At 42.2% G+C, this 14,881-nt stretch overlaps 2 protein-coding genes across 6 annotated transcripts; one reads left to right on the forward strand and one right to left on the reverse strand.

Moving 5' to 3' along the window:
• Positions 1 to 83: 83 nt before the first annotated feature.
• Positions 84 to 2,912, reverse strand: LOC105459110. Of its 2 annotated transcripts, none has more exons than XM_011704839.1 (5): positions 2,794 to 2,912; positions 1,717 to 2,654; positions 1,088 to 1,426; positions 819 to 995; positions 84 to 601 (listed from the first exon to the last, which is right to left on the reverse strand). In XM_011704839.1, the coding sequence occupies exons 2-5, from the start codon at positions 2,623 to 2,625 to the stop codon at positions 437 to 439; spliced, it is 1,590 nt and encodes a 529-aa protein (XP_011703141.1). In that variant the 5' UTR covers positions 2,626 to 2,654; positions 2,794 to 2,912; the 3' UTR covers positions 84 to 436. The 2 variants fall into 2 exon arrangements, with proteins under 2 accessions (XP_011703141.1, XP_011703140.1); XM_011704838.1 differs by having other exon boundaries at positions 1,717 to 2,657.
• Positions 2,913 to 3,215: 303 nt separating this feature from the next.
• On the forward strand, positions 3,216 to 14,068 carry LOC105459108 (rho-associated protein kinase 2). Of its 4 annotated transcripts, none has more exons than XR_975631.1 (13): positions 3,216 to 4,061; positions 4,924 to 5,281; positions 5,406 to 5,566; positions 5,665 to 6,003; positions 6,342 to 7,475; positions 7,694 to 7,994; positions 8,086 to 8,109; positions 8,367 to 8,782; positions 8,986 to 9,627; positions 9,723 to 10,136; positions 10,495 to 10,711; positions 10,858 to 11,174; positions 12,001 to 12,082. XR_975631.1 is itself a non-coding variant. In XM_011704835.1 (13 exons), exons 2-13 carry the CDS (start codon positions 5,101 to 5,103, stop codon positions 12,086 to 12,088), a joined length of 4,143 nt encoding a protein of 1,380 aa, XP_011703137.1. In that variant the 5' UTR covers positions 3,216 to 4,061; positions 4,924 to 5,100; the 3' UTR covers positions 12,089 to 14,068. The 4 variants fall into 4 exon arrangements, 3 of the variants coding, with proteins under 3 accessions (XP_011703137.1, XP_011703138.1, XP_011703139.1); XM_011704835.1 differs by having other exon boundaries at positions 10,858 to 11,083; positions 12,001 to 14,068; XM_011704836.1 differs by having other exon boundaries at positions 8,376 to 8,782; positions 10,858 to 11,083; positions 12,001 to 14,068.
• Positions 14,069 to 14,881: the final 813 nt, after the last annotated feature.

Genomic DNA, 14,881 nt, shown 5'->3' on the forward strand with positions numbered 1-14,881 from the left:
AAGTAAGATTTTTTTATAAGGAAAATTGAAATATGAAAATATATCAAGTAGGGCAAAATAATAAAAGTATTTAAACAGTAAAATTTAGGTTTGTCATTTTGTAAAAGTATATTGTACAATACAATACACACTGTATGCAAAAGTATACTGTATAACATCAATACTGATCGTATAAATTAAAAAAAAAAAAAAAAAAAGCAATTTTTGAATAAACCGCATCTCAATAATTACAATTGATTAGTATATTGGCGCGCACGCACACACACAAAATTTCTTCAAGGTTTCAAAATTTGCAATGAAAAACACCGATGAGCACTTAAAAAAAAAGATAACAATAATAAATATAATGTACCTACACGACGTAAGAGTAGATTTGTATCTTATCACTAATTTAAAATATGTACGCGACTTTTTATCTGCCACTTGATTCGTTGCGTTAATGATATGTGAAAACTATAGATCGAATAAGACCGTCACGAATTGCATGTGCGGTATTACCCACGCCAAATGAGAAGAACACAGAATCACAGGACATATTTTGGGCGCAAACTCCTACTGGATACCATCCAGCCTTATTAAATACAACGCCAACTCGATAAACCTGTTAATGATACAGAATAAAATAATATTTCCATAATATAAATTTTCGTACAATTAAAAACACTAACGTGAGAAAATGAGAAGCTTTGAGAATAAAAAAAAAGATGTTTTTTAAATGAATTTAATTTAATATTTTTACTCGAGACATACACATGTAGGTAGCTGATTACACATAACACTAAGCAGGCAAAAGCAAAAATTATGTTGTAATGACGAACCTTATGCTTCTGAATGTAAACTGGTCGATTGAAAGTAATTTCCACGAGAGTACCAAAATTCGCTTTAGTGGTGAAATGTGTATACGTCAACCGGGTACCGTCGCAATCGAGAAGATGAGCGTATAAAATTTCAGTATAAGACGTATCACCATCTATAGCGTGAGTAAAATTACTCGCCTATAAATGAAACGAGCGAGATGTGTACGATAAGCAACAGTATATTACCAGATGGATATAATATAATAAATTATATATAATCTCTAGCTTACCGCTGCAATCTGCGTAGGAACCTGTACACCCACCACACAAATATTTTTATCTACACTGAACGTGACGGAACAGTCCAACACGTTTGTATTCAAGCAATCCGTTTGCTGAACCACCGATCTGAGACAATAATACTTTGGCCCCTCACGTACAACCACTCCCGTCGTGGAAGAAGTAGTGGGCAAGTTTCCAGAGTCCTTGTTTATGGTTGCATCCACTAGTATTGGCGATGTATTTCGCATCGTACTAGTGCTGGACTCGCCAGAGTCGTTTAAAAAGCCAGAACGTACAGGGATATTTAAATTGCCGTACGGAGCAAAGATATGTCTTGAAGTCATCATCTAGACGAGGAAATGTGAGAAATTCAATGAGGAAAATATTGAAATTACGATAAATGTTTTCTTATTCTATTGCTAATAAATGTAAAATATACAGTTATTTTGATTTGAAGCAAGAAGAGAAAATTTCAAATTTACAGAATTAAGAATAGAGGGATTATAGTCACACACACACACACACACACTGTCACTATTCTCCGCATGGGCATGTCAAGTCAGACAGCAGGAAAGAAGCATATATTTTTCTAGACAAGCCAATGACATGATATACGCAGAAAGAGGCAGTTACTTACAGGCAGTCCCATACTTGTGGAGTGTCCAAGATTTGTGGAATGAGTTTTGACTGGTTTTGCTCTGCTATTTGAATTGGTGCAAAAACCTTCGGGCATAGGTGTCTTGTTACCAGTACACAGTATGTTCATCAGTATAGCGAAAGCCTCGTCCTTGGTGAGCAAAGGAGACATGCCAGGACCCTCTGCAAATTCTTGTGGTGTCAAGCTAAGAAATCTTATCTTTAAGAGAGCATTCCCAATGACGGATTTTAAAGATTTTCCATTGGTTGGATCAAGAGACTTTCTAGAGCACTCAGATTTGGCCCATCGCTCCACCGCGGTAAATAACTCTATCTCCGAGCTGATCTGCAAATCGTCCTGCTCCAACACCTTGAGAAGAGTCCCTAGCTCTACATCCTCCCAGCTGGACTCCTTTAACACTTCGTCCGTCTTGGTGCGTATGATCTGCAGACATTTCTCCATCAGGACAGGTTCCTCGAAAAGCTTGGCAAACTCGTACGCTCTGCACGCTTTCTTTGGCGAGAGATCGCACCACAGATATTTTGTGCACTCTTCTACCAAGGATGGTAGCATGTACTTTTTGGCACAGTAACATAACTCGCAGGCTAATTCGAAGGAACCGAGTTCAACTTTATCGGTATATATGTACTCGAGTAAGGCCTTGAACGCCTCGGGCTGAACATCCCTTATCGGTATCGGATCATTTTTCTCTGCCATGCCACCAAAGAACATGGCTTCAAAAACCGGACTGGACATGGCCAGAAACAGTTTATGACCCTTGAGAGTCTGCTGCTGGGGCTCCTGGCCGACGATGAAATTGCAGTCGGACCATTGTCCAGTCTCGAGCAGATGTTGGCCACGTTCCGACAGTTTCTGCTTGCTAGTTTGCCAGTCGCAGGGTAGACTCATTTTTACGGCGTGTTACATGTACTCGCGAGCTACTGCAACGTAAACGGAAAGTCACTGGAGGGTGAATCGGCCAGCGGATTCATCAAGACTCACGTGCCAGGAAGCTGCCCCCCCGCGCGCGCGCGCGCGCGCGGGCGCGGGCGATGACGCGTTACGCCTCATACTCACCTATTTCTGTGGGATACGCATTAGCGCTATAAATATATAGTGTGCAATATTCGCGCGTAACAGCCAAACAACCAAGGGGGAGACGGAGAGGAGCGGCCGTAGCCGTCGTCGTCGTCGTCGTCGTCGCCGTCGCGGCGAAGTGTGGGGAGGCCAGTGTGGGCGCGGGAAACGTCCACGGCGCCGACGGAGCGCCGACCAAGCTCGCGTCCTTGTCCTTGTCGTAGTGTGTTGTGCCCGAATCCCGATATTCCCGATGTTCTCGCGAGTCAGTCGTAGCGAAACGCTACGCCATCTTATTGTTAGACCGACGAGACCGATAGAGTTGCCACCGTTGCCACCATCATCGCATCATTCGCATCGTCGTCGCCGCCACCTCCACCGCCACCTCCGCCGCCAACACCGCCCCACCCCACCGCCACCAGTCACTACCAATCTCCCCCTTCCTTAGTCACCCGTGTCGACGCTTTTCATCAAAGTGTGTGTGGTTGACGCTTGCTAAGCTTGCTTGCTCCGTGCGCCACTGCTCCGTTCTCTCGCGACGATTCTCTAATTCTCCACGATCTCCTGCGCCTGCGGACGCGGCAGGACGCGGCAGGACGCGAGACGACGACCGACGACGACGTACCTCCCCTGCTCTCCCCTCTTTCGCCTACCTACCCTAGCTAGCGGCTAGCCAAGCGAAGCGGTAACGCGCAAAGCCTCCTCTGGCAGTGCGATTTCAGACCGAACACGTTTATCGTGACGATCGATGATCCCGCGGCAAGGGATCGACTCGAAAGTGCCGCGGAAGTGCACCTGGTGTTTGCCGTTTCTCTCGGGTCGACCGCGCGACCCGCGCGCACGGATCCGTCGTCGTGACTGTCGTGAGTCGTGAACGTGACGCGACGCGCGATCGCGACGTCGCCGAGACGAGAGAATCTCCGATTGGATTTCCGTCGCGCGGAAACGGCTCGCGTTACCGGACTAGAGCCTTAGGTATTTGCAAGAGAGAGAGAGAGAGACAGACAGACGGAGTAAGTAAGAAGCCGAAAGCGGGAGGGAAAGAGAAAGAAGAGAGTGAGAGAGGGAGGCGGATTTTCTCTCGGTGGCTTCGACAACCGTAAACCGTTGCAAATTGGCCGAATGGCGCACGCACGGCTCAGCTGTACGCATTAACGCATACGCCCGTGTGTGCCTTGCGGAAAGATGCGCCTTCTCCCCGGGGATTTTTATTCGTCTGGATGACGTTGCCTGCCAGCGACGGGACGTAGGGTGATGTCGTCGGTGAGGTATGTACGCGCGTACGTATGATCGCTGCTACGTACGGTACGGCGATTACGGCGCGGCGAACGCTTCGCCTCGCCTCGCGTCATCCGCGAGGACCGCGAGTGACCGCGAGGCTCTTCCGAAAGAGAGACGGGCGAGGTTTTCGCCACGATGCGCGCGCGCGTATCACATTTCGGCTTTCGGCCGATTTGACGTGTCGCCGTCGTAATGTCGTAAAACCGCTGCGCTGCCGTTGACGTAACCTCTCTCCGCACCTTGGGGCTGCAATCGCTCGCTTGGCTCTCGAGACTTGGACGCCGTCGGAGATGATTGCTCTTTGTCGCATGCGAGGTCATCATCATCATCATCATTGCCTTGCAAATTACGCGCGGCTGAATGCACATTTTTCCGTTCTACGCCGTCAACGCGGCGGCGGCGGCGGCGGCGGCGGCGGCGGCGGCGGCGGCGGCGGCGTCACCGAGACGTCGCCTTGCAGCGTGCGGGCTCGACTCCGAAACTGCATTTGCGTGGATAAGTTACGTTTACAGCAAACGTCTATGTGCTACTTACCGGCTTACCGCAATTCCCAACAAATTTAGTTGTTTATTTCATCTTGGCACTGCAATGCTAACGTTATGCTCCTTTCGTATATATCCTGTTATATTACATAAGAACTGAATATATTGCCAAGCCCCGCGTCATTTTTGTGTCTCTTGCGAGGTGTTTGTTCAACATTTTTATGTCACTAGCGTACAATCTATACAGATTAGTAGAGAAAAACCCGGCGACGCGTCTAGAATTTTACGTTATAATATTGTTATATTTATATAATCATAACAACTCAAGAGATTTGTATACTTATATTCACAACATTTGTTTGTTTAGAAAGTATGGAGCATTCATCGGGCGTCGCAGTTGTTACACCTCAATGTAGCTCAAGTCGATGCTACATTTAGCCTTGCGATTAGTCTCTCTCGATAGTCTTTCTATTAATGTGACAGAAACAGAGTACACAGAGAGTGTGTTGAGGCACAATAATCCAAACTCCTATAAAAAGGAGAGATGGATGCGGTGTGCGACGAAGACAGGCGGAGACGCCTACGGGCTTTGGAGGAGCGTATCAAGGATCCGAGAAGCGTCACGAATATCGACTGTTTGTTGGACACGGTTCAAGCTCTGGTAACAGATTGCGATCACGCGAGCGTAAAACGTATGAAAAATATAGAAGCTTATATGAATAGATGTAAGTAATATCATGTTATCGTAAACATAATAAAATAATACACATCACATTCGTCTTTCTCTAGTAGCCGCATTATATCGAGTAAAGTTAATTAACGATATTCCCTCGTGCTTCATTCTTACAGATGACTCTGTAGCCCAAGAGATTTATAAAATGCGAATGCGCACGGACGATTTTACTTTGATCAAAGTAATTGGCCGCGGCGCGTTCGGAGAGGTGCAGTTGGTTAGACACAAATCTACGCAAAAAGTTTATGCTATGAAATTACTTAGTAAATTTGAAATGGTAAGACTCGCTACTCGCTCTTTCATCATTCATCCTCGAGGGTGTAAATGTTCTCTCTTTTATCTGGCGCTTTTTTTTTCCACCTGTCATCTGTTTAGATTAAAAGGTCAGATTCTGCATTTTTTTGGGAAGAGAGAGATATAATGGCTCACGCAAATTCACCGTGGATAGTTCAGCTCCACTTTGCGTTTCAAGACCAAAAGTATCTCTACATGGTGATGGATTACATGCCGGGCGGGGATCTGGTCAACTTGATGTCGAATTACGAAGTGCCGGAGAAATGGGCGAAATTTTACTGCGCCGAAGTGGTGCTCGCGTTGGATGCGATACATAATATGGGTTTCGTTCACAGAGACGTGAAGCCGGATAACATGTTACTCGATAGGCATGGCCATTTGAAGCTCGCCGACTTTGGCACATGTATGAGGATGGATGCTGTAAGTGATCTGTCTCTCACTTGTCTTTCACCTTTTATTTCACCTTTTTTATTTATCCAATATAATTTTGAGTCCAATAATAACTTTGAGTCCGATGTCGAATCTTAGATAGATGCCTGACGATTTACATGATTTACACGATTGACGTGATTCATGTGATTTATTCAAATAAAATAAATATCTCAATTGATTTAATTCGCGATTGAAGAGACAAATATTTTCGCAAGTTTGGAAAAAAGACTTTTTAAATGTGAATGACGATGCGGAAACACTCCCTTACTCCGTTGGATAGTTTAATCTTTTTTTCTCTGATGCAGTTTGCATTTTGTGTTTCGTAGGATGGTTTAGTGCGGTCCGATACTGCGGTCGGCACCCCCGATTACATATCTCCGGAGGTTCTACAGTCGCAAGGTGGAGAAGGAGTGTATGGCCGCGAATGCGACTGGTGGTCCGTGGGTGTCTTTTTGTATGAGATGTTGTTTGGCGATACACCGTTCTTTGCCGATTCTTTAGTCGGCACATATTCCAAGATCATGGACCACAGAAACTCCCTGTACTTCCCTCAGAACGTAGAGATATCTCACTCAGCAAAGAACTTGATATGCGGCTTCCTCACCGATAGAACAAAGCGCCTGGGTCGCAATGGCGTCGACGAAATAAAAAACCATCCGTTTTTCAAGAATGATCAATGGACCTTTGACAATCTGAGGGAATGCGTGCCGCCGGTAGTGCCTGAACTTTCCGGGGATGACGATACCAGCAATTTCGATGATGTCGACAAGGAGGATGGACCAGAGGAGAGTTTCCCAGTGCCTAAAGCTTTTTCCGGAAATCATTTGCCTTTCATCGGATTCACTTACTCGGGTGATTACCAGTTAATGGTTTCTTATGGCAAGGAATCCGTAGACGGTCTCGAGAATCATGTCAACAATGGTACTACTGACGATGTCAAGATCTCACAGCTGGAGAATTTGCTGGAACGCGAGAGGCGGCAGATAGAGACGATGGAGTCGAGACAAAAGGCACTAAACACGCAATTGGAAGCGATGGCATGTCGAGAGGCCGAGCTGCGCGAGGAAGTTGGTAGGGCGGATAAGGAGCTGACGCTACTCAGACACAACTATAAGGAAGCGCAACGCAGAGTAGAGCACGAAACTGAGACTCGTCGTAAGGCAGAGTCGTTGCTAGTAGAGGTGAAGAAAAAGTTTGATGAGGAGCAGACGAGACGGGCGCGAGACGCTAGCAATTCACAGCAGACATCCGAGCGAGTGACGACGTTGGAGAAACAGATCAAAGAGATGCAATGCAAACTGGAGAGAGAAACGGAAACAGTTACGAGATTGCGCAAGCAAGCGACGGAAGTCACCGTGGCACGTCAAGCCGCCGAGCAAATGGCCAACGAGTTGCAAGTTGCCAGAGCTCAGCTGCAAGCGCAGCGTGATAACTTGCAGCAGGAAGTTGCTACTCTTCAGGTATAATCTGCTGTAATGTGCACAATAAACTTTTTCGATCAATCTTTTTCCGAGTATAGGTACACGTAAAATTGTACACGAAAAACTACAATTTATACACACAAGTTACACAAGCTGCATAATAAAAAGCTGATTTTTAATACTTGTAGAATGTAATATTTGAAATTTAAAAAATATTAATTATTTCTATATAAATTGCTTGATTTGATTTTTCGCAGGGCCAACTTTCCAAGGAACGTAGTTCAAGATCACAAGCGTCATTGTTGACGGCCGAATTGGAGACTCGTCTTTCCACTTTGCATCTTGAGTTAGAACACAGCCATGAGAAGGAGGAGAAGGCGACTCTGGACAATAGACAACTGACCGAAAGAGTTTCCGCGTTGGAGAAAGAAGCTGCTAGTTTAACCCTCGAATTGAAAGCAGCACAAGCCAGGTACAATCAGGAAGTCGTGGCGCACCAAGAAACGGAGCGTTCGCGCATTCTTTCTAAGGAGGAAGCTAATCTGGAAGTTGTCAAAGGTACTTGCTTCTCAAGTTGGCATGAAATTAGAGACATTGTATTCTTGATGAAAGTACAGATCGATTTTATTATTTTGTCTATGCAATACAGTGCAAAAGAATGGAATTTCCGAAGGTACACCTTTTTCCCTTGTATATATTTAATTGTGTAATTTAACGTAACGCGCGCACGTAACGTGTGCGTGTATGTGTATGTATTATATAAACCGGAATTCTTCTCATCATACTAATTGTTTATTTATCTTTTTATTACTGCTGCGTATTTTTCTAATGACATTTGTTATTATGTATGTATTCATTCTAATTTCTACATTGAGTTTAAGTTTAAATGTATTACATTATTACTTACGCTTATTGATTTATTAATTACAGCTCTACAAGCAAAATTAAACGAAGAGAAAAGTGGCAGACAACGTGCGGAATTACTTGCGCAGGAAAAGGAACGTCAAACGTCAATGCTCTCTGTCGATTACAGACAGATACAGCAACGATTGCAGAAATTAGAGGGTGAGCACAGGCAAGAGATGGAGAAAGTCAAGGTTCTGCAAGGCCAAGTTGAGCAGGAGCAACAGAAAAGGAATGTTCTGCAGACCGAATTAGGTCAGCAAACATCCGAAGCCGGCAGGCTTCGCGCTCGCGAACAACAATTAATCGGAGAGGTTGCTCAGTTGAGGGAGGCTAAGCGGCAAATAGATGAGGAGTTACATCACTTGAAGACACAAAGGAATGTCGATCAGCTACAGACGAAGGAACTGCAGGAGCAATTGGAAGCCGAAGCTTATTTCTCGGTAAATGATAACTAAAGTTTGCTCCCACTTAATAATTGTTGTCTAACAATACAAAGGAACAATACAAATGAAAAATTTTAAAATGTGAAAATTAATAATTTAAAGATATATTTATTATGAAAAATTGTCGTAAAATTGAAATTTTTAGAGAGAGAGAGAGAGAGAGAGAGAGAGAAAGTTATACAACTTTTTTCTTTTTTCAGACTCTGTACAAAACCCAGACACAAGAGTTGCGCGAAGAGTTGGATGAGAAAATAAGATTGCAGCAAGAATTGGAAGAAGAACGTAGCTCTCTGGTTCATCAACTGCAGTTGTCCTTGGCGCGCGGTGACAGCGAGGCTCTAGCCAGATCCATAGCGGAGGAAACTGTGGCGGACCTGGAGAAAGAAAGAACCATGAAAGAATTGGAGTACAAAGACGGAGTGACCAAACATCATCAGGAATTAAGCGCGAAGGAACAAGTCATAAACAGATTTAAGGAGAATGAGAGTGAATTCAAGAAATCGATCGATCAAACTCTGAAGGAGAAAGAAGACTTGAGCAAGCGGTATAAGGAATTGCAGGAACAATTAGGTAAAGCACAGTCAAACATGGAGGAAATTGACAAGCTTAGCAGTAAGCTGAAGACCGAGCAACTGTTGAAGCAGCAGGCAGTCAACAAGTTAGCCGAGATTATGAACCGGAAGGATCTTTCGTCGAGCGGGAAAAATAAGAATAAAGCGTCCGCCGCAGATCTGAGAAAGAAAGAGAAAGATTGCAGACGCTTGCAGCAAGAACTCACTCAAGAGAGAGAGAAGTATGGACAGCTGGCAGCTAAATGGCAGAAGGATTTGCAGGATTTGCAAGTAAGCGACACAACACGTGTTGAGAGAGTTTAGAGAATTTTAGACACATTACTTGACAATGAATAAAAAATGAAAAACGATTTCCTTTTTCACAGGCGCAACTCGTGGAGGAAAACCAAGCGAAGCTGAGGTTGCAAATGGAACTCGACTCGAAGGACTCGGAGATAGAAACGCTGCAAATGAAAGTCGCGTCGCTCAACTCGGAAACTGCAAGTGTCTCGTCTATAGAAAACGACGACGGTGAAGACTCGGTCCTATCCGAGCACGGTACGATGAGATTGGAGGGTTGGTTAAATGTGCCAAATAAGCAGAACATTAAGCGGCACGGTTGGAAGAAGCAATACGTTGTTGTTTCCTCCAAGAAGATAATCTTCTACAACAGCGAAAACGACAAGATGAATGCCGATCCGGTCCTGATATTAGACTTGAATAAAGTCTTCCACGTTAGATCTGTTACTCAGGGTGATGTTATCCGAGCCAATGCCAAAGATATACCCAGAATATTTCAGGTATCTACGTACACACACGACATTTCTTCATTCTTTGGATACTTTCTCAGAAATTCCAGTGTTTGCTTTATATGGCAAATTATTCTTTTTTATTTTTCTTATGACTTTTATAGCGTATTATAGTAATTTTTATCTGTATATTAGAAGCTTTTTCACATGTATATGCATTTCTCTTTCATCTATATTTTCTAATATTTTCTAAAAAAAAAAAAAGGCGCGCGCGCGCCTTTGTTGTTGGACGTAGTGTGCACGGTAATTCGGCATTTAAAGAATTTGTTTATTGTTGTTATTGTTATATACATATATATAGGTATATATTTCAATTTGCATTGTTTATTAATTAATATCTCGTATGCAGTTACTCTATGCTGGTGAAGGTGAAGCGAGGCGGCCTGGTGATGAGGGCAATACTTTGCCTGGAGTGGATTTACCACAACTTACAGACAAACCTGGTACTCAATCGCTCAAGGGCCATGAATTCGTATCAATATCTTACCACATGCCAACGACCTGCGAAGTCTGTTCCAAGCAACTCTGGCACATGTTTCGGCCTTCGCCGGCCCTCGAATGTCGAAGTGCGTGTTGTATTTATCATAATTATTTATGTCTACCTACATACACATACAACATACATCGCTACGTCATCGCTCTTTTACATCTTACAATTAATATACGTATAAAACAAACGCATAATTGTTTACGCGTTACTCTACTCGCGCAGGGTGCCGCATTAAGGTTCACAAGGAACATTTGGATAAGAAAGAAGATGCCATAGCACCGTGCAAACTGCACTACGATCCGAACAGCGCCCGCGAGCTATTGCTGCTCGCGGCAAATCCCGAGGATCAGAAATATTGGGTCTCGCGACTGTCCAGGCGCGTCCAGAAATGCGGCTACAAAGCGAACTCGCATGTGGACGGCGGCACGGGACAGCGCGTCTCACCAAGGTAGCGTAGCCGTGTTGCTGCTGCTCAACGTGAGCGGGGACTAAGTAGCTCTCTCTTATTTTGTGGCGTCGCATGATGTGGGTGTAGAGAGGTTAGACTCGTTTGATTTTTCTTTCTCTCTTTCTTCTTTTCGTTTTCAACACTTTTTCCATTTTCATCGACCATCGATCGATCATCATCGCGCGAACTGTTACGTTCAAAAATAATTTGAATCTTACGATTCTGTAACGTATATTTTATTTAACGTAAAATCGCGCTATGCAAAAGCTAGTAATTGAAATTTTTTTATAAAAATGAAATGAGAGAAAATTTAATGCGAGTAAAGTATAAATTATGGAATATATTGAATAATTTTTAATTTTTTGTTAGTTTAAACAGAATAAATTCTGTACTTATTTATTTTCAAATCTTATAGATTTCTCATCAAGCTCCTCTACTGTGTTGGGAACTGTGCCTTATACTAATTTATTACGTTTATTGTATTATGAAAAATATTTTCTAGCTTGATCACACACAATTATGATAACGATTCGATCGAAAATTCGTTATTTATTAAAAAGGAAAAAGATGATTATTGCTTAAAAGGTCGATTTTGTATATATTTGTGTACATATTAGTGTAACTATGCATGACATTGATTGTGAGTGATAATTAAATTGATCGCGTATAGTTAATTGGAAAAACATGTGTATCGATCAAGAATAGCATGTGTTCACATATGTAGATGTTTTATCGCACAACGAAAGCATTCAACATACAGATTACAGATTATTAGATTAGCTTGCACCACCTTTCAATCTGCAACCGCATTCAATTACCGTGCTTTCGATGCTTTCGCGGCTTTTGACTATGCGGTGATTTTTCACTTGTTTTTTGATTGAATGCGGTATATTTACGTGACTACAATCTCTTTTTAGGGAATCCACAAGGTCGACCTTGAAGCCATATTTGTCGGTGCAACAACGATCCGCAACATTGCCAGCGAACGCCAGTATGGGCAAGTGATCCTGGAAGAGGCTAATACTGGCGATTCTAGAAAGACTCCGCTCTGATGTCCCACTTTCTTCGATAACATCAGTGGGAATATCGAGCCGTCGTAATCAACTATCACGACCTCGGCGATTTTATCTGCACACCTGCGATGACCGGAAGTAGACTATCAATAATTTCCTAGATTGAGAGTAATTGAAATAGTGATCGCGCGATCGTAATGTTACTATTTGCAGCTAAGATTAAGTAAAAATCCAAGTTTGAGAAGCGCTGGAGAAAACAGGGTTACTTATATACCGGGTGATAGACGGGGATATGGTACGGGAAGGAGGATAGAGAAAAATAGAACGCCATATCCATGGTCTCTGCACGCCATTGTTGTTCCCGGAGCGATAACACAGAGATCCGTTGTATTCTTCGAAATTGCTAGATCGTTTTATCGTGAGCGACGATAAAATGGTGTAATAATTTTTGTACATTATTCATTATATTCATGATAGACTGTAGAACATTCTTTCGAAGGATGATCGAATTTCTGTGGTAATTTTCCTAATTGGAACTATACTCGACTTTATACGCACATTTCTTACTGCCTTTGATAATGTTTAACGGCGAATCTTGATGAAAACTTTTAGCCTAAGGCATGTTTTGGATGCTTTAAATCGAAATTTCAGAAATTTGTAATGAAGAGTATAGTTTTTTGAAATTGTTTTATCTATCTGTCTATCTATCTATCTAAATTGATCTATATATATAGATAGATAGATAGAAGAGAGAGAGAGAGAGAGAGAGAGAATGTTTTCCGAGAACGTGTGTGTCAGTAGGTACGCGCAAGAATTTTGCTTTTAACATAACTTGCGTCTTAGAGCGGATTTATGTAACGTTTGATATTCTGAGCAAAGTTGGTTTTTTTTTTTTTTTGAAGGTATAAATAACTGAACACGCGTCCGAGGATCAACATTTTTATAGATATTTTAAGTCAGGCACGTGAATCGGACATTGTGACGAAAAAGCAAAGCAACATTCTATTTGCAAGATTGATCTACGTATGGCGCGTGGAAGGAGTATGCGAGTACACAGCGGCAAGTGCCAGCTTGTATAATAGAGATAATGATTACGGCTGTATGTTAAGAATTTTTATTATGATGATATACAAGCTAATGATGTCCGCTGTATCCCGATAAGAGAGAGTAAGAGGGGGGAGGGGGAGGGGAGAGAAAGAAAATGCTAAGAGGACGAATTAAGAAAATCATGCATAATCAAGAGGAAGCGATAGAAATGATAGAAGCTACGGAAGCTTCGTTATATGGTGCCATAACGGCTTGGCCATCTTTGGCATCGAAGGAAGCGATAAACAAGAAAGCTAGAAATGATTTTTGGAATCGTTTATTATTAACGCGTCATCGCCATCTGTGTTCTTTCCAAAATATCTCCCCGAGACATCGTGCCGCATCAAGACTTGTCGGAACGAAGAGAATCGCTTACATCGACGCGTTAGTCAACTTTAACTATGGTTATGGTTAATTAGATACTTTTTCTACAATTTTAACTTACACACAGTTGCAATGATTCTATGTCTCTTTTCTCTTCCAGAGATGGAATCTGAAAAGAGTTTTATCTATATTTCTAAGAGGATCCAGGAAAAAATTTGAAACAATATTTCAATTAACTTTGATTTATGGATGATAACGATCAATATAACGATAGAAAAAATAAAAGCAATAGAAATAAGTTATGCAAGTTGAAGCTCATCATTTATTACAGCTAATTTTAGTTAATAAAATTTTCCATCTGGATTATAGCTAAAACTAAATGAAGAATGGAGTTGCTAATTGGAGTTAGTTAGATAAAAGTTGTCGATGTACGTGATTCTGAGAGCTCAGCGAGACGTTTCTCAAATGGTGCTCCTCCCTGTCCTATCCATCTTTTTGGTTTGGCGAAGCAGTGAGAATGGGTGAGAAGTTGTCGAAAGTTTCCGTTGCAGAAAAATCGAAATTAAAAGTTAAGCAAGGGAGAGAAAAAGAAATTGGTGCACACATTGAAATCGAAAGAAAACACCATCCTACCCTGTGCCTTCTTCATTGTTTCAGCCTTATGTAAGGGCGAAACTAAAAGAAAATTGACAATGAGAAGAAGAGAAAGAGAGTGTGAGAGAGAATGGAAATGAAAATGTGTGCGTGCGTGCGTGTGTGTATGTGTGTGCGTGTGTGCGCGCGCGTACGTGTATGCGCGCGCGCGCAGAGAAAGAGAGAGAGAGGGAGGGAGGGAGGGAAGAACTTGTTACAGCATATTTTATTATTGTTTAGTTATTTACAATCTGTATATTATTAATTAATATTATGATTAAAAGTATTTTGTAGATAATATATGGTTCTCATTGATAATACTTTTATGAACACCTCCAGCGTAATCTCGATTTTTCGCAATGATGAATTTTGAAGCAATTTTTTCTATTTTTAAAAATATTTCAATTGTGCTACGATCCGTGACTGGGTTTGGGAGCTGCCTTTGTTCTCGATTAATCTTGTGTAAGTGAAGCTCATCTCTTAGACTAATCGAAAGTTCCTTATACGACAGTACTGAACAATCTTATAATGCAATTACGACGTATTGTCGTAATCAAGAATAGATTTTAAGAAAATGTCTCCAACATATGCAATTAAAAACTATAAATTCGCTGTTGTCATTTTTCTCTTCTCCAATGAAGCAGTTTCAATTTTTCAGTTGAATAATTTTGACGTTTTTGAAAAAGATGTTGGCCAGCTATACTCAATCTAATCTCGTTTGTGAAAGCAATTTGCGAAAGAG

Source organism: Wasmannia auropunctata, unplaced genomic scaffold (assembly GCF_000956235.1).
Source record: "Wasmannia auropunctata unplaced genomic scaffold, wasmannia.A_1.0 LD334208.1, whole genome shotgun sequence".
In the NCBI taxonomy this organism is placed as follows: Eukaryota; Metazoa; Arthropoda; class Insecta; order Hymenoptera; family Formicidae; genus Wasmannia; species Wasmannia auropunctata.